The 18,116-nt window shown below is 39.9% G+C and overlaps 1 protein-coding gene across 3 annotated transcripts in view; it reads right to left on the bottom strand.

Moving 5' to 3' along the window:
* The window catches only part of LOC144663540 (kinesin-like protein unc-104), a 44,192-nt gene extending 26,485 nt beyond the window's left edge, over positions 1–17,707 (bottom strand). For all 3 annotated transcript variants that reach the window (XM_078524525.1, XM_078524534.1, XM_078524542.1), the window contains exons 1-19: positions 17,303–17,707; positions 15,512–15,588; positions 14,796–14,872; positions 13,567–13,666; positions 13,146–13,211; positions 12,880–12,956; positions 11,923–12,024; positions 11,386–11,463; positions 10,511–10,544; positions 10,313–10,390; positions 5,951–6,016; positions 5,430–5,511; positions 5,234–5,312; positions 4,817–4,880; positions 2,518–2,599; positions 1,946–2,025; positions 1,732–1,811; positions 1,061–1,136; positions 616–695 (exon numbers count right to left, since the gene is read on the bottom strand). In XM_078524525.1, the coding sequence (XP_078380651.1) occupies positions 616–695; positions 1,061–1,136; positions 1,732–1,811; positions 1,946–2,025; positions 2,518–2,599; positions 4,817–4,880; positions 5,234–5,312; positions 5,430–5,511; positions 5,951–6,016; positions 10,313–10,390; positions 10,511–10,544; positions 11,386–11,463; positions 11,923–12,024; positions 12,880–12,956; positions 13,146–13,211; positions 13,567–13,666; positions 14,796–14,872; positions 15,512–15,588; positions 17,303–17,402 (1,478 nt within the window). In that variant the 5' untranslated portion in view covers positions 17,403–17,707. The remainder of the gene's footprint in view (positions 1–615; positions 696–1,060; positions 1,137–1,731; positions 1,812–1,945; positions 2,026–2,517; positions 2,600–4,816; positions 4,881–5,233; positions 5,313–5,429; positions 5,512–5,950; positions 6,017–10,312; positions 10,391–10,510; positions 10,545–11,385; positions 11,464–11,922; positions 12,025–12,879; positions 12,957–13,145; positions 13,212–13,566; positions 13,667–14,795; positions 14,873–15,511; positions 15,589–17,302) is intronic.
* Positions 17,708–18,116: the final 409 nt, after the last annotated feature.

The following is an 18,116-nucleotide window of genomic DNA, read 5'->3' as shown; positions in this document are numbered from 1 at the left end:
TTTTTTCCTTGCTCCTTTCCTTTTCGTTTTTCTCTGCTTTCTTATTCTCTCTATCTTTTACTCTGTGCACCCCTTCTACTGGCCTGAAAAGTTTTGATCTTATGGAAAACCCTGGAAAGGAGACCATGATCAAGTACGGGTATATTGGCCTGTTTTAGCACCAATTTTACACCAAAAACTGATCAAGTTTTTTTTCAATTAGCTCTATCAGAATACAGTCAATAGTCAAGACGGACAGTCCTGTGGAAAAATCTATTCAAACTCTATAAGTTGCACGTCACAAAAATCTGCTAACGTGTAAATTGGTGACGTCATAAGTGGTTGAATGGCCTTTCCTCCAAAACCCAGAATAATCCGGACTTAGGGACGGACCATTATTTTCTTGGAGGGGGGGGATGAAAAATTTTCCTCTGCAAACTTTTTTTTTTAGTTTATGCACCTCTGCAAACATTTTTTTTAGAAATTCTTACTATTTTTTGTTATACATATCGTTTTTGCAAACAATTTATTTTGTCTTTCCAGGCCCTGCAAACAATTTTTTTCAATATTTTTCACCCCCCCCCCCTCCAAAAAAATAATGGTCCGTCCCTTAGCATATTAAGGGTTAATATCTACCTTGTCACCCCATCCTTTACATAGTAAAGAAGACATTCAGACATCAAAGGATCTTCATTTAAATTCACCAAATGAGGTCTCTGAAAATATAAAGCAATTTGAACAATTTTTGCTTAATTTTGATGTTGTCTGTTAAGTGACAATGATATGCAAGGTCATAGTATATCGCTACATATATTTAAGGCCTCTTAGAGTATTTTGACGAGCCAAGTGAATAAATCAATATAAAATGTACAGTAACACTACAAAGAAATGTACAGTAACACTACAAAGAAATGTACAGCTACACTACACACTATAACTGAAATGTCCAGTAAAAGATTTATAAGCAGTGCTCTTCTCTCCCAAATGTATGCTATAAATGCATGGTATTCAGAATACACCCACACTCCCGGATAAATAAGTGAATCAAAGAAAAATTGTTGGCACTATGGTCATCATTTACCCTTCTTGGTTGAAATAGTCCAACTGTATGGCCATCCACACCAATAGCTACACCCATTTCAGCCAGCATCGCCTCTCTGCAAGATTTTAATCACAATGTTATTTAAGAGGGCATTGAATGCAATGTTTTTCATATGCTTTAGGACTACACTGTATTTTGTTGTTAACTCTTTGAGGTGCCATGCAATCTGAAAACAATGTCACATATAGGTTTGTAGTTGACTGTTTCATGAATCCGATGTTAAGAATTTTGATGACTGTTTTGCTGCTTCATCACAGCTAACTAGTATCTTCGAGTTCTCACGCCATTTGTAGCAGTTGTTTTCTGTAGTCAAACAGTTTCTGTAGCGGTTTCCGTAAAGCATTCCCCCTCCCCAACCATCCTCTATTTTTCCTTCCATTGAATCATCCAAGGGAAAGGGTGCCTGGAATTGGGGCAGTATTTTACAGCTAAGGGATGACTGGTGACAGTGGAAGCCCCTGTATTACCTAGGCACCCACCTTCCATTTAAGCGAGGTAGCCGGTTAACGATGTTTATGAGGAGCAGAAAAGGATCTGAGACTCATGGGTTCGGTAACCTACAGAAGAGTTCACTGACAGTACTGTGTTTCTGAACATTGATTTCAGCACTAAAAGAGCATTATTTTGATCCTTTATGCTCTCATACCGACCTCTCCTGCTTGATAGCTTCTGTTTTTCTTAGCTTCTCTTCCCAGGTTTCATTGAGCTCAGCTATAAGTTTCTCTGATACCTGTTATAAATCAATATCAATCAAAGTTTTCTACAGAAAAACAGCTGATAAATGCTCTTACTGCATGTCAAGAGTGGATTTGTTGTAAGAAGGTAAAGTGAAGTTAGGAACTAAGGATCAGAAGAGCATCTAACCTTAAGCCTCTCTAGGGTCCCATCCTGGAATTCTTGGCTATATCTTCTGGGCAAGTGGGTGGAACCTTGTTTTAGTACAGCTATTAAGGAGAAAGAAAACAAGTTGAAAACAAAGAGTGGAGGATGGAGGGGTTGGCTAAAAAGAAAACAAAAGAGATGTTCAATGAAGATACAAAGAAGGCAATATTGGAAGGAAAATAGAAAAAAGAAAATAATAATAAACATACAATAACTAAGGTGAAAATAACAAAAAAACTAAACAACAAGGACACTGGACACTGAAATGCAAGCCCAAGGACTCATATTTGGGAAGGCTATTTTCGCATGGATTTTTGCAACTAAGATTTGGGTACTTAACTACTATTTAGTGTTTTGGGGGGTGGGTTATTTTTTTTGGTGGGGAGGGGGGGGGGGAGGGCGATAACAGCCAAAAACAAGGACACTGAAAGATACTACAAACTAAAAAAAAAGAAAGAACCAGAAAGCAGACATATACTGAACAATGTATGAAGAAATAATGGTGAACTAAAAAGGGGAGAAAGAAGGAAGTATCTGAGTGTTTTGAAACTTACATTGCAGATCATCAGGATTGTAGCCTTCCTTGAGAAGAAGATCTTTCAGTTTTGATACTTCTTCTTTTAATTCTCGAATAATCTACATTAAGTAAAAATGTTCAAAATGTTCATATTTAAAAATTAAGAACAAAATGTACTATAATAATATAACTGATTTTACACAAAATAAACAATGGCTTCAGTAAATTGTGTTGTTTCAAAAAATATCCATACCCCTCCCAGGGAAGGGAAGGTTCTTTGATTTGAATCCCCTCTCCCCTCTTGAAATTCCAGTTAAGCCCTTTTCTTTCTTTTGAAAGTTTTGGCTATTGAGACCTCCAACCCCCACAGAATCGGTACCAATGACCTTCCATGGGGTGGGTATGCAGGGTTCTCATTAAGTGCCGGCAACCGGCTAAAAAACCGGCTACTTCGAATTTTGAGCCGCCTACTTTTTGATGATATGGTTTACTAACTAAGCATTACCGTGAAACAGAAAGCCGTGTATACGAATAAAAAAGTAACCTTGTGCGAAAAAAAGAATGAAGACAGCTTTATCGTAAATATTTTTACATATCACAATAAAATTTTGTACTTTCATAGCACTGATAATGATAACGCTCTCTTTTTCACCTGATGTTTTCCTCCGAGTCAATCCGCCGATCCGCGAGCCGCCATATTTTTCAGTTCGTGCGCCCGCGATCACAATCCACTCCCATCATGCATCTGTGTTAGGTTGAGGCTTCGGTTCGACTGTCGTGGTTCCAGTTGTGTTATATTACTTAAACGAGCGAGAAGCCATTAAAATGGACCCAAACTCAACGAAACGGCCTATGGCACAAAGAACGATGTTGGCTTTTATAAAAAAGAAGAGAACTGACGAGAAAACTTGCTTGAAATGACGGCAGCCACAAACTCAAACGTAGAATCATCGATGGTCAGTGCCGCTTCAAACGTACAGTCCCGAACAAACGTGGAATCGTTGGTTGATAGGAACGCGGATTCAAAACAAAACACACAAACAGTGACAAAATAAATGTTTATTGTTTTTGCTACTGCCAGGAATGGCATTCAAGTGGACTGAAGGACTGACAGTCTACTTTATGGTGTGCCAAAAGACATTGGCCAGTTTGGGGTGTTGTCTGACCTTGTTAGTTACAGAGTTACAATAAAATTATTAGAAAAAAGATTTTTAGCAAAATTCATCTGTTTAGTTTCTTGTTAAAAAATGTCTTTTTTTAATCACAAATGCCTTGCCAAAGTGTACGAAATGGCATATCTGAGCCTCTACATATTCAAAATTTCCTGGGGGGGGGGCATGCCCCCAGACCCCCCTAGGGGCTCGTGCCTTCGGCACTCGATTTGCCGGCCGTCTACTATTAGCTCTCAGCCGTCTACTTTAAAACTTAATGAGAACCCTGGGTATGGATATTTTCTGGACCCGCTTATTAACAGTTACTCAAATTCTGATCTTCAGTTTACTACACTTGCTACATGTACATGTGTTGGAAGAGGGCATTTTTTTTTTACGCCCACTTTAGACACTTAGTTTGTTTTTTTTCGAATTTTATAAAAGAGGAAAAAGGAAAATGTTCGATATAAGGTGCCCCAGGGTGGAATCGAACTCGGGTCGTCTGCCTGAAGAGTGAGTGTGATACCGCTACGCCACCGGGAGCCGGCTCCCAGATTTCATAAATTTTAACTATATATCGTGTTTCCCTTACAAATATCAATAGCTAACCGTAAACAGGCTAACCGAAGTGAATAGTAGGCTAACCAGAGTGCATAGTTGGCTAACCGGAGTGCATAGCAGGCTAACCGGTACTAGTTACCAGTCGACGACCATAAGAGGCGGCCATCTTGAAGTGGGCGTAAAAAAAATTGCTTGGATGCTGGAAGAGGTACTTGGCAGTTTTGTGCAGGTACTTACTTACATGCTAGAGCATGTAACTAAAGTATGGAGGGGGGCAGGGGGACGGGAGCCTGGGAGAAATGGGGCTGAAAGCGGGAGAAAGGGAGGGTGGGAAGCGGTATTCCCAACCCAAAGTGGCAAGAACCAGAAGGAAATGAGTAAAATTTTGCAACTTTTCGTTATATTTTGCAATAGATATGGTGCAAAGATAGGAGAACTGCTACAAAAAGGGGTGGAGGCGAGAGAAAAAATTACGGGAAACGGGTGTAAAAGGCACAAGAAGAGGGAGGTTCAGACCCCCTGTCCTCCTCCACTAAAGTTGAGAGTTTGAGTAACAATCCCATAAGTAGTATAAGCAGTTGTAGTTTGTTACCCACTGTAGTTGTAGTTAAACATTACATGTACCTTTGCATTAGGATCCTCATTGACAATAGCTTTACATAAAATCTGTTTTGCACGATCAGCATATCTGAAAGAAGAAGAATACAAAGAGAAAGAGAATTAAAGGTCTCCATCAGTAAATAACCCACAGCAATGAATTATCTTAATCCCTTGTCTTGATCATTCTATGGATTCAAGACTCTTTTCCCCTGGTAGCCCATCCAGACTCAACTCCACTGCAGGAAAAAGGGGGGGGATAAACAGAATTAAACTTAGGGTTCCCCAACAACTGATTTGGGGGGAAGGGAGGGAACAGCACTAAACAAAGCAAGAATCATGACTACTCAGCCCCACCACTGAAGGGGTTAGAGGACAAATGAAAGGAATTACAATTAGTTAAACAAGAAAGAAATAGACCATCAAAGGACAAGTTCTTGGTACCTTAATGTACTCAAAGTTTCCTCAAAATTAATGTCTGCTGGACTTATAGCTGCAATCATTGCTGTCTTTGAGTTACCACCTGTTTTGAAATGCAATGAAAAAACAATCATGCTTGTGATTAGTGATTAGTTCTTGAATTAGATTTGAGTTCAATGTGCTTGAAACAAGGGAAGTCAAAACACTTGAGGAACTGTACCTAGATTTTCCTTTAGGAGCCAGGTCAGGACAGAATCTCTGTATGGTATAAAATCTGATCTCCTTTTCTTCTTATGAGAAGACTGGAAAATTAGAAAAATAGGTCAATGCATAAATGTGAACAACGACTTGGTTGTACGAAGGCTGTGATGAGCACTTTAGCCAATAACAAATTAAAATACTCCTAGTTGCTTCATGCTACAAAAACCAGGATAAGCTCCGTCCTGTATGGGCCACTAGGCTCGACACAGACTTAACCTTTTTTTACATGAGCACTTTGTTTGAGTTCTGAAGAACAGTTAGGGAAGGTCAATACTTAGGAATCCAAAAACATGCTCTCTAATCCTCTTAAAAAAAACAGATGGTATATGCACTCTTTTTACGGGGGGGGGGGGGGGGGGGGGGGGTGAACCATAAGATGTTTCTTATTTGAGATGGATTGCCAAGGTATAGAGAGCCTTGCATACCTCTAAATGACCTTATGTAACACACAGCAAAAGAGACCTAATAAGTAATTTGTACCTGTTCAGCTAAAGCGGAGATCACCTTCCCCAGAGTAGTCAATGATTTGTTGATGTTTGCACCTTCCTGAAACAGACAGACCAACCTTATTAGTCTCATGTACGATCCACTGCAAAATGGGTGAGACACTGTTCTTGTCCAAAAAAGATATTTGTACTTATCTGATAGTCTGAGATGGTTACAAGAAGAGGGACAAGCGAGAAACAATATTAAGGTTTTTGTAACCAGAGTAATAACAAAAAAACTACCCTTCTCACCCATGTCCAATACACCCAAACTGGATCGATTCATCAAGAGTACTTGTCGATTCGACACGAGTCGCACGGCGTCGATCCGCATTACCGGAAGTCAAGGGGGAGCACAAAATGAAAATATGAACCTTCCTCGTTCTTAAAACGTGCCATCGAACTGGATCGATTCGTCAAGAGTACGATTCGACACGAGTCGCACGGCGTCGATCCGCATTACCGGAGGTCAAGGGGGAGCACAAAATGAAAATATGAACCTTCCTCGTTCTTAAAACGTGCCATCGAACTGGATCGATTCGTCAAGAGTACTTGTCGATTCGACACGAGTCGCACGGCGTCGATCCGCATTACCGGAAGTCAAGGGGGGAGCACAAAATGAAAATATGAACCTTCCTCGTTCTTAAACAGTGCCATCGAACTGGATCGATTCGTCAAGAGTACTTGTCGATTCGACACGAGTCGCACGGCGTCAATCCGCATTACCGGAAGTCAAGGGGGAGCACAAAATGAAAATATGAACCTTCCTCGTTCTTAAAACGTGCCATCGAACTGGATCGATTCGTCAAGAGTACTTGTCGATTCGACACGAGTCGCACGGCGTCGATCCGCATTACCAGAAGTCAAGGGGGAGCACAAAATGAAAATATGAACCTTCCTCATTCTTAAACCGTGCCATCGAACTGGATCGATTCGTCAAGAGTACTTGTCGATTCGACACGAGTCGCACGGCGTCGATCTGTCATTAAGAAAACTAACAGCATTCTGGCCAACAGGGTGGGTTGAAAATGTTGTCGATTCCACTCGATTCGATCGATTCGTGTCAATTCGACTGCCTGAATGTCGATTCGTCATACCAGTTGTTGATTTGCGCGAGACTTAGAGAACTTACAGCATCTTGGCTAACAGGGTGGGCTAAAAATGTTGACGATTCGACTCGATTCGTTCGATTCGTGTCGATTCGACTGCCTGGATGTCGATTCGTCGTACGGGATGTCGATGTGCGCAACACTTAAAAACTAACATCAACAACAGGGTGGCTTGAAAATTTCGTCGATTCGACTCGATTCGAGACGATTCGTCGGCATTGGCGTCGACCCGAAATACCGGAAGTCGATTTGCGTGACACTTAAGCCAAACATCATCTTGGCTAACAGGGTGGCTTGAAAAATTCGTCAATTCGACTCGATTCGAGACGATTCGTCGGCATTGGCGTCGATCCGAAATACCGGAAGTCAATTTGTGCGACACTTAAAAACAAACATCATCTTAGCTAACAGGGCGGGTTGAAAATGTTGATGGTTCGATCGATTCGAGACGATTCGTCGGCCATGATGTCGACCCGACATACCGGAAATATCGCGCAAATCGACATCCCGTATGACCAATTGGCATCCAGGTAGTCTAATCGACTCGAACAGATCGAATCGAGTCGAATCGTCAACATTTTCAACTCTCCCTGTTGGCCAAGATGCTGTTAGTTTTCAAAGTCCCGCGCAAATCGACAACTGGTATGACGAATCGACATCCAGGCAGCCGAATCGAGTCGAATCGTCAACCTTTCGGCCCACCCTGTTAGCCAAGATGCTGTTAGTTCTCTAAGTCTCGTGCAAATCGACAACTGGTATGACGAATCGACATTCAGGCAGTCGAATCGACACGAATCGATCGAATCGAGTCGAATCGTCAACATTTTCAACCCAGTCTGTTAGCCAAGATACTGTAAGTTCCCTAAGTCTCCCGCAAATCGACATCAGATATGACGAATCGACAGCCAGGCAGACGAATCGTCTCGAATCGATCGAATCGAGTCGAATCGTCAACATTTTCAACCCACCCTGTTAGGCAAGATACTGTAAGTTCTTTAAGTCTCGCACAAATCGACATCTGGTACGACGAATCGACATCCAGGAAGTCGAATCGACACGAATCGATCGAATCGAGTCGAATCGTCAACCTTTCAGCCCACCCTGTTAGCCAAGATACTGTAAGTTCTTTAAGTCTCGAGCAAATCGACAACTGGTATGACGAATCGACATCCAGGCAGTCGAATCGACACGAATCGATCGAATCGGGTCGAATCGTCAACATTTCAGCCCACCCTGTAAGCCAAGATGCTGTAAGTTCTCTAAGTCTCGCGCAAATCGACATCCGGTATGACGAATCGACACCCAGGCAGACGAATCGTCTCGAATCGATCGAATCGAGTCGAATTGTCAACATTTTCAACCCACCCTGTTAGCCAAGATACTGTAAGTTCTTTAAGTCTCGCGCAAATCGACAACTGGTATGACGAATCGACATTCAGGCAGTCGAATTGACACGAATCGATCGAATCGAGTCAAATCATCAACATTTTCAACCCACCCTGTTAGCCAAGATACTGTTAGTTTTCTAAGTCTCGCGCAAATCGACAACTGGTATGACGAATCGGCATCCAGACAGTCGAATCGACACGAATCGATCGAATTGGGTCGAATCGTCAACATTTTCAACCCACCCTGTTAGCCAAGATACTGTAAGATCCCTAAGTCTCGCGCAAATCGACATCAGGTATGACGAATCGACATCCAGGCAGACGAATCGTCTCGAATCGAGTCGAATCGTCAACATTTTCAACCCACCATGTTAGCCAAGATACTGTAAGTTCTCTAAGTCTCGCGCAAATCGACAACTGGTATGACGAATCGACATCCAGGCAGTCCAATCGACACGAATCGATCGAATCGAGTCGAATCGTCAACATTTTCAACCCACCCTGTTAGCCAAGATGCTGTTAGTTTTCTAAGTCTCGCGCAAATCGACAACTGGTATGACGAATCGACATCCAGGCAGTCGAATCGACACGAATCGATCGAATCGAGTCGAATCGTCAACATTTTCAACACACCCTGTTAGCCAAGATACTGTAAGTTCTTTAAGTCTCGCGCAAATCGACAACTGGTATGACGAATCGACATTCAGGCAGTCGAATTGACACGAATCGATCGAATCGAGTCGAATCGTCAACATTTTCAACCCACCCTGTTAGCCAAGATGCTGTAAGTTCTCTAAGTCTCGCGCAAATCGACATCCGGTATGACGAGTCGACATTCAGGCAGTCGAATAGACACAAATCGATCGAATCGAGTCGAATCGTCAACATTTTCAACCCACCATGTTAGCCAAGATACTGTAAGATCCCTAAGTCTCGCGCAAATCGACATCAGGTATGACGAATCGACATCCAGGCAGACGAATCGTCTCAAATCGAGTCGAATCGTCAACATTTTCAACCCACCCTGTTAGCCAAGATACTGTAAGTTCTTTACGTCTCGCGCAAATCGACAACTGGTATGACGAATCGACATTCAGGCAGTCAAATTGACACGAATCGATCGAATCGAGTCGAATCGTCAACATTTTCAACCCACCCTGTTAGCCAAGATACTGTAAGTTCTTTAAGTCTCGCGCAAATCGACAACTGGTATGACGAGTCGACATTCAGGCAGTCAAATCGACACGAATCGATCGAATCGAGTCGAATCGTCAAAATTTTCAACCCACCCTGTTAGCCAAGATGCTGTTAGTTTTCTAAGTCTCGCGCAAATCGACAACTGGTATGACGAATCGACATCCAGGCAGTCGAATCAACACGAATCGATCGAATCGAGTCGAATCGTCAACATTTTCAACCCACCATGTTAGCCAAGATACTGTAAGATCCCTAAGTCTCGCGCAAATCGACATCAGGTATGACGAATCGACATCCAGGCAGACGAATCGTCTCGAATCGAGTCGAATCGTCAACATTTTCAACCCACCCTGTTAGCCAAGATGCTGTTAGTTTTCTAAGTCTCGCGCAAATCGACAACTGGTATGACGAATCGACATCCAGGCAGTCGAATCGACACGAATCGATCGAATCGGGTCGAATCGTCAACATTTTTAACCCACCCTGTTAGCCAAGATGTTGTAACTTCTCCTAGTCTCGCGCACTGATCGACACAAGATGCTGTTATTTTCTAAGTCTCACTCAAATCGACCTCCGTTGAGTTGAATCGTAAAGTGAAATAGGCGAATCGACCCAGTTTGGGTGTATTGGACAACCCTCACCCTTCTTTCAAGCAGCACATACCTTGAGTCTCTCCCCTTTAGCACCTGTTGCATCTGCCCTCTCACTGCCGGCAAGGTCCACCAAGCTCAGCTTGCTAACCTAGATGGAGGATGCATAATAATGTTTTGAAGTACAGACTAAATACTAAATGCATGTTCTGATATGCCAGTGCAGTGCATGAATGCAAGTGCAAATTGTGACTTATTAAAGTTCACCTACCTTAGCTGATGAAAGGTCTGATAAGGTGTCATGTCTACAAATTAAAATAAAGAACCATGATATCAGACTTGGGATAATACTTTAAATAGTATATAGAAAAACTAAATTTAATCAAAATGGTACTTCTGCAAACCATTCAAAAAATGGATCTGATAACAATAAGCTAGTCTTGAAGAAACTGTTTAGTAAAACCATCTCAGTAAAAATTCCTGTAACCAAATATTGCTATCTAGACCCCTCTTTATGTAACCAAATATTGCTATCTAGACCCCTCTTTATGTAACCAAATATTGCTATCTAGACCCCTCTTTATGTAACCAAATATTGCTATCTAGACCCCTCTTTATGTAACCAAATATTGCTATCTAGACCCCTCTTTAAGTTTACGTTTCACCTAATGAGATGGGAATACATGTGAGAGGAATGGTGACTTCATGGTTAGTGTTGGACTTGTCTTCCAAAGTTTTCAAAGGTTGCAGCCCGACTGACACACTTATGTCCTGGATTGAATGCAAGTATTGTTTAATGAGTACTTCATGTTTGACTGTGTTATTTGACATTTCCATATTACTTCATATTTGACAGATTTTGGTGTGTTTTGGTGAATTTTTATAAATGAGGCACTTTGTGATGCCTGTCAGGAGGAACATGAATCTCATTAGCGTTCAATCCTGGACATATCTGTAGTAATATTCTATTTTGTCATTTGGTGCTACGAAAACCAGATACAGGTGTCAGAACTTACTGAATAGATGCTAGTCAAGAATTTTTTAGCCTCTTCTATAATGGCCTTAATAATGGAGCAAACTTTTCCTTATCTAGTTACCCATGCATTGGATTTGGTTAACACTGTCATGACTAAAAACAATTCTTACCTTCGCTGTGTAAACACAATACTAAAAATTGCATGAGATCTACTGCTGGTTTCATTCATGTTTGTGGCAGCAACTGTCCTGTGAATTACACAGACATGACAATGGATATTATGTCACAAACACTGATCTTTCATTGTAAGCATATAATTTGTTAGTAGAAAATTATCTCAATCATAAAGAATGTTGACAATTAATTTCATGGCCTATCAACTATTAACGAGTGTAGAGGGTGCAGTGAAGGCAGCATTATGTAATGCCAGCTTTCCCTTTGCATGCATTGCAGGCCTATGTAACTCCGTAGTAACCAAGAACAATAGTGCCACATTGCATGCAAAGGGTTTCAGCAGCTTAGCCCTCTATATGCTTTGCACCCTATGCACGCATTGCATGCCTATAGCTTTCCTCCATCTACCAAACAATGAATGAAAAGAAGCTTCATTCCATTTGTTGCTCACTCTAGAGTGGTGACTATCCAATTTCACCTTATAACAATACAAATATTTCAAATTTGCAGCTAAAATGGTTTTAAAACCTTACCTGGCTTTGTTGCCTTCATCAATAAGGTCGTTTATGTCAGCAAATGAAGTGACAGCTAGTTTAGTCAGATCCTCTACATATGGTCCTAACATTGGGTGTTCCCTTTGAAGAAAAGAAACAAAAAACAACATGTACAAAAAAGTGTTATTGCTGCTCTTAGGGAGGTGAGGGAATTTCTCTAAAACACAACGAAAAACTGCCTTTTCCTGACTTATGAAAAATTTTTGAAGGATCATCAATGATCAGAATCCTCAAAGGCCTTTTTGAGGGCTTTTTAGAATCCTCATTTTTATCCCCAAAGATTTTCGAGGTCCTTTAGGATCCTGTATAATGTTGAAGTTGTTGCAACAATCCTGCAAAGATTCTTGAGATACCTGCAAAGATCCTCAAGGATCCTCAAGAATCTTTCAAGGTCCTGCAAAAAATTTATCTGAAGATCATGTCAAATCCCAATCAAATTCTTGAGGATCTTGAAGGATCCTTGCAAAGATCTTTGCAGGGATCGTAAGAAAGATCTTTGTCAAGATCTTTGTAAAGATCCTTTTAAGAACTTCTTTTAAAAGTTCCTTTAAAGATCCTTTTTCAAGACCCTTGTCTTGAAGTTTGAAGATCTTAAAAGATCATAAAAGATTGCAAGATTTTTAAGCAGTAATAGAGTACCATTCATTTATGTTGCTGAAAATTTGGATGGTTGGATGTACAGTCTTTTCGACATTTTTGTTCTCTGCCACTTCAAGTGCATCTAATTAATATGTGGATGATTCTCTGATCCCTCCCCCCACCCCCAACATTTTGATGTTATGCAGTTTTATGGCAAACAGATCCCAGCTGACTATGATTTAGAAGAGAGAAGGGAAAACATTTGCACAAGATCTATGTCTGTAAAAAAAGTAACCTCAGAATTAACCCTTCTGTTGCATTACAAAAATGAAGCATATATACTCAGCTTTAGCTTACCTCACTCTCAAATTGTTTTTGGCACTTGGACTCAGTAAATCTCGCACTCTCTCACAGTAGATTTCAAGATAGCTAACCTGACATCAGACAGAAATAAACTCTTTGAGTGATTAAGACTGATGTTGGTAATTTTTTTTGTAAAATTAAAATATAACATATTCAATGCTTAGTGTTTAATAAACTATAAGTCAAGACATTTTAAATTTAGAGAAACATAATGTTTTTTTTTAAAAGTGATTTCCTTGTCAATGTAATGATTTTAATACCTCAGCAGATAATGTCATCTCCTCACTGCTCTCACTGTCAATCTTTTGAAACAGCTCTTCGCAGAGCTAAAAAAAATTGGCATAAATGATTAACTTTTATAATCAAAGACTTAACAAAGGTACATGAAAATGTATAATGTGAATATTGTGGTTTAAATTTCCTTTTATACAACACTGAAAAGGGGGAGGTGGGTGGTTCACAATCTACCCCGGGCTTGAAGTAGAATGGTAAAAAAATTCATTTTAAGCACTCATTTTAACCAACTGTCTCAACTACTTTTGTCGCCCATTGTAGGAGGGTCTGAGATGAATTTCTACAGTTTGAGTGCAAATTTATTTGAATATTTTCAAACACACACACACACCTGGACCCCCATCTGGCTAAAAGCCTGCTTAGATGTACACTGTAACAAGCCCCCACCTGTGGTATGATTCCTTTCTGGTCAACTTCTTGTTTGCCCATCATTGTATAGGACTTTCCTGACCCTGTCTGGCCATATGCAAATATACAGATGTTGTATCTGAGGGCAAAATCAAAAATTTACACTGATACAACATGACTGGAGTTTCTTATGACAATTAAATTACAGGTTAGGCAGCTATCAGGAAAGAAGGCAGATAGTACATATTTGAAGATTTTGCTAGTTGGCTAAACTTTTTCTGATTTTCTTACCGTTGCAAAAGAAATTGAGACTAGAGATAGTGTTGCAAATAAATCAAGACAGAGAGACCTGTGAACAAAATTCTGCGAGACACATTTTTTTGAAGGACCATACAGTTGTATGCCACCCAAATCAACATGGATGAAGATCAAAATACTGATATAAAACATTAATGGTTACTACAGTGGAACCCCGCTTTACGGACACCCGCTTAATACGGACACCCCGGTATTACGGACAATTTCGTTGGTCCCGACGGAAACCTCATACATTTTCTCTTAAATTAACCCGCTTAATACGGACACCCGTTAATACGGACAACGGACACTTTTCTGTGTCCCGAGTGACAAACTGTCATACTTTGTCAACCCACTTTACGGACACTGTTTATCTGTCTACTGTCAATTTTTATTGTTGCGATTATTTGCTAACTTCACCCTGGTCAAATAATGACAGAATTGGACGAGTTGAAACGATTTTATAACAAAGAAGAGCTAAACAGCTTGACTTCCAAAAGTTTTGTCGAATCTTCAGTCCGCCTGTTTGTGTGGTAAGCTTTAAGCTTGCGTGCAAAGTAAAGTTACCGACTTTTTGAAATGAGTTTGCAGAGTTTAAGAACGATTACGGTCAGATTTTCAGTTTTAAAGGAAAATTTATGGAAAATGTTCTGTTGCTGTCGAAATGCGTTTTTTTCTTGTATATAAATTGAGTTTATTAAAGTTTAGTTCGAGCGTCTGACTAGATGGTAAGTTGTTCGTAAAAAACTATTAATTTTAGTCGAAGAGTTCACAGTTTGCACTTGTTTCAGTTACAGTACAATTGAACAGCGTTTTGTTTCCGTCTTTGTGTCGTTAAAACATGTATCCGTGACCCCGCTTAATACGGACACCCCGCTAATACGGACAATTTGGCTTGTCCCTTTGGTGTCCGTATTAACGGGGTTCCACTGTACTGGTAACTAGCATACATATTAATTACATGTACATACCCTTCAAATGCATGTGCCAACATTTCTTTGCCAATATCTGCATAGACTTTCTTCTGCGATGCAAAATGGTGGTCATTCTGGAACAACATAAAAAGGTAAGATGGATTACAGTCAACTCTCTCTTAGACGAACACTAACGACACTGTCTCCAACTGTCCGTTAGAGAGGTGCCAAGGGGGGGTACTCCGAGATCCAAGTGACGGGGATGTGCGAAGGAAGTTTTTGGGGTCGAAATTTTCGATTCCGGGATTTTTTTGGGTAGGAGAATTTGGCAGGTATTTTTTTGGGTGACTTGATTTAAATAGGGGATTTTTGGGGTTATTAAAATCAAACTAAAGTGCCTTGGCGCAGCCTTGGCAATTTAGGGGTAATTAGACTAGGGATTTTTTTGGGTGGTTTTTTTTGGTCCAGGGATTTTTTTGGGTCCTGAGTTTCGCCTCCATTCGATCATCCCCGTCACTTTGATCCCAGAGTACCCCCCCTGGGGAGAGGTGTCCATCTTATATGGACAGTTAAATGACTGAAAAATGGCAGGTATGGGACCAACAGCTGGCATCCGTCTTACACTGTACACGAATAACATATAAGTCAAAGTCTAAACCAATTTGTCTCTACCATAAAATTAATCAATAGATACTTATCTTACAGCGTAAACTGCTTAAGTGCTAGATTTTAATACAATAGTCTCATTTTGTGTGTATATTATGATACCTTACCTCATTATGGGACCAATAAGAATAATCAAAAGTAAAACTCTTAGGCTTTTCACTCAGGTTTCTTGGGTTCAGGATAGCTGGAAGGAAATAAAGCCATCAATTGGTAAGTCAAAACAGGTTTTTCCAATACATGGTTATTGCCAGTATAATAATTTGTTTTGGACTGGGTAAAGTTTCAACAACCACTCTTTTGCAACTACAAAGTCATGCAATAAATCTCTTGTTACGTCCATACAGGTACTTGGAAAATATTGGCTCTCAGTCTTTTCTATATAAACCTTATTGACCCTGATACACTATAACTACTGTCAAGACCTAGCCTAGTCTGAAATGTCAGCCGTCCTCTCCTCCCAACCCCCCCCCCCCCCCAACGGAGCGGCACAGGCAAAAGCTGGACGTCTGAATGCTCCCTCACCCACACCCCTCCGTTGGGGGGGTTGGGACAAGAGAACGGCTGACATTTCAGACTAGACCTAGCCCATCGAAAAATAATCTTAGTAATAATAACAAGAACAGATTTGATTAATAATTAATAAATAGTCAAAATTATGCAGAGGGGAAGAGGGTCTGAACTTAACACTTCCCATACCTTTTACTGCCCCTTCCTTAGTGATTCATGCCTCTTTGTGTAATTTTTATTTCAAAATATTATGCTTTATTGCAAATTTTTTTTCCAATTTCTCCCAGTTACAGATGGAGCCCGGTTTAATGTAAACCCAAAGTATAGATTTCCACACATTGTTCAATGACCTAAAACGTATGTTTCTTGTTTTCTTTTCTTTTTTGCTTTTTTTCAAAAACTGTGAAAAATTATGAGATATGCTAAGAGTGTCAGTGTCATCACTGAGTGCAACATGTCTTTTTCCACAACATCCATTCACTGTTATTTATTTCTTATTTTTTATCAGCTAAACCTGGATGAAGGGAGCAGAACCAAGATATTGTTTTTATAAATGGTCCAACATCACCAGGATTAAACAGAACCTTATAAATAAATATTGATCAGTTTAAAAATCAAACTGAGCTGTTTCAAGCTAAAATTTCCATTGAAAAAAAGTATGTACACCTGTATTTGAGATAAAAAAAGTTATATGCAAATCACAGCAGTTCATTCTAATATCATCTTACACACATCTTACCACAATCTGAAATTTAAATTTTTAAACCAAATAATTATGATTTGAAGATCATTATTTTTTTATTAGTTATTTTAATGACTATGTAGCTAGATCTTTATAAACTATTAATATTGAATTTCTTCCCTTCCAATATCACCAACCACAAGTAAACACTCTTAACAAATTAAAACAAAAATCATGTAAATTTTAAGCATTTTAGCATGAATATATTACATGATAAAAATCACATGTTGTCTATCGAACAAAAAAATCGTCATTTTCCAATGCAAAAATGCAACACAAAACAAATATGTAACAAAAATATGGCTTTTCTGTAAAACATTAAATAATTTACGCGTAAAATATACATTTTGACGAGAAAAAATACAAAGCTTTGCGTGACTTTTTCGCGCTGAAGTGGGAAAAAGCAATCTTTGAGCATTTAAATTTAGAAATGAAAATTCTAGCAAGTGAACTGTGCATTAACAGGTCAGCTCAAAATTGCCATCATATTTTCACGGCACTTTTGGAAGCTAAGAAATTCATACCAAAACAAAGGAAATAGGAAAAATATTAATCATACAACATAAATATATTTCTGCACCTGTTCAACCACTAATCTAGAGATTGAATAGATAAATTAATATTAGCAGTACAGACACAATCGACTCACTCGTTGTGGCTCCGTGCATCCCAATTATACATTTGCTGCCTCGATTGTTTTCTCGGCTCGCAAAGGGCCTCACTCGCACAGCTACCTTGACGGACGACATTTCCTACGCTGTATGAAAGTCCAATGTCATTTTGAGTGTTTGGACGAATAGTTTTGATAACTTTTGACTCCATTGCATTACATCATTGCCCGATCGAGCGACATCTTGTAAGGTATACGACGTGCGCTTCTCCAACAGTTGTCAACTGTACGGCGTTCCAGCACTCCTCTGGTGGAAGAAGGCTAAAAGAGAATTGTGGAATGGAGAATTTCACTGATTATGTTAAGCGCAAAAGGATTATTTCTGCTCCTTATCAGGAAATCGTAAATGAATTCCGCGCGTAAAACATATGACTTCAGCTCAAAAATCACAGAATAATCACGAGTTTTGATGATGGGGTAAGTCCGCTGAATGTGAGGCAGACTCGTGTGGGCTCGGTCTACGCAGCGCACGCGCAAACGCCACAAAATGTAATGTTTTGTTGGGGCGCGCGGAAAATTTGTGAAACGATGAAACCCGAATGAAAAGGCCCAAGGCGGTAATAAAAATTAAAAAAGAACAGAAAAACAGAAAAAATCGGGAGTTCTGGAAGTACTCGCTCCGCAAGCTCCGCTGGAAAGAATTTCCCTGGCATGTACTAAAATCCGAAACGAAACGAAATTAGAAACCACTTATAAAAGCGAAACCCATAACCATTATTGAGTATTAGCAAAAATAATGGGTATGATTGAGATTCTAACTGAGATCGAATGAGCACTCTGCTAGACCAGTTAA

The sequence above is a fragment of the Oculina patagonica genome, chromosome 1 (assembly GCF_052425735.1).
Source record: "Oculina patagonica isolate OP01 chromosome 1, crgOcupat, whole genome shotgun sequence".
NCBI classification, from domain to species: Eukaryota; Metazoa; Cnidaria; class Anthozoa; order Scleractinia; family Oculinidae; genus Oculina; species Oculina patagonica.
Note: the sequence above shows the minus strand (reverse complement) of the source record. Positions and strands in the feature narration are given on the sequence as shown.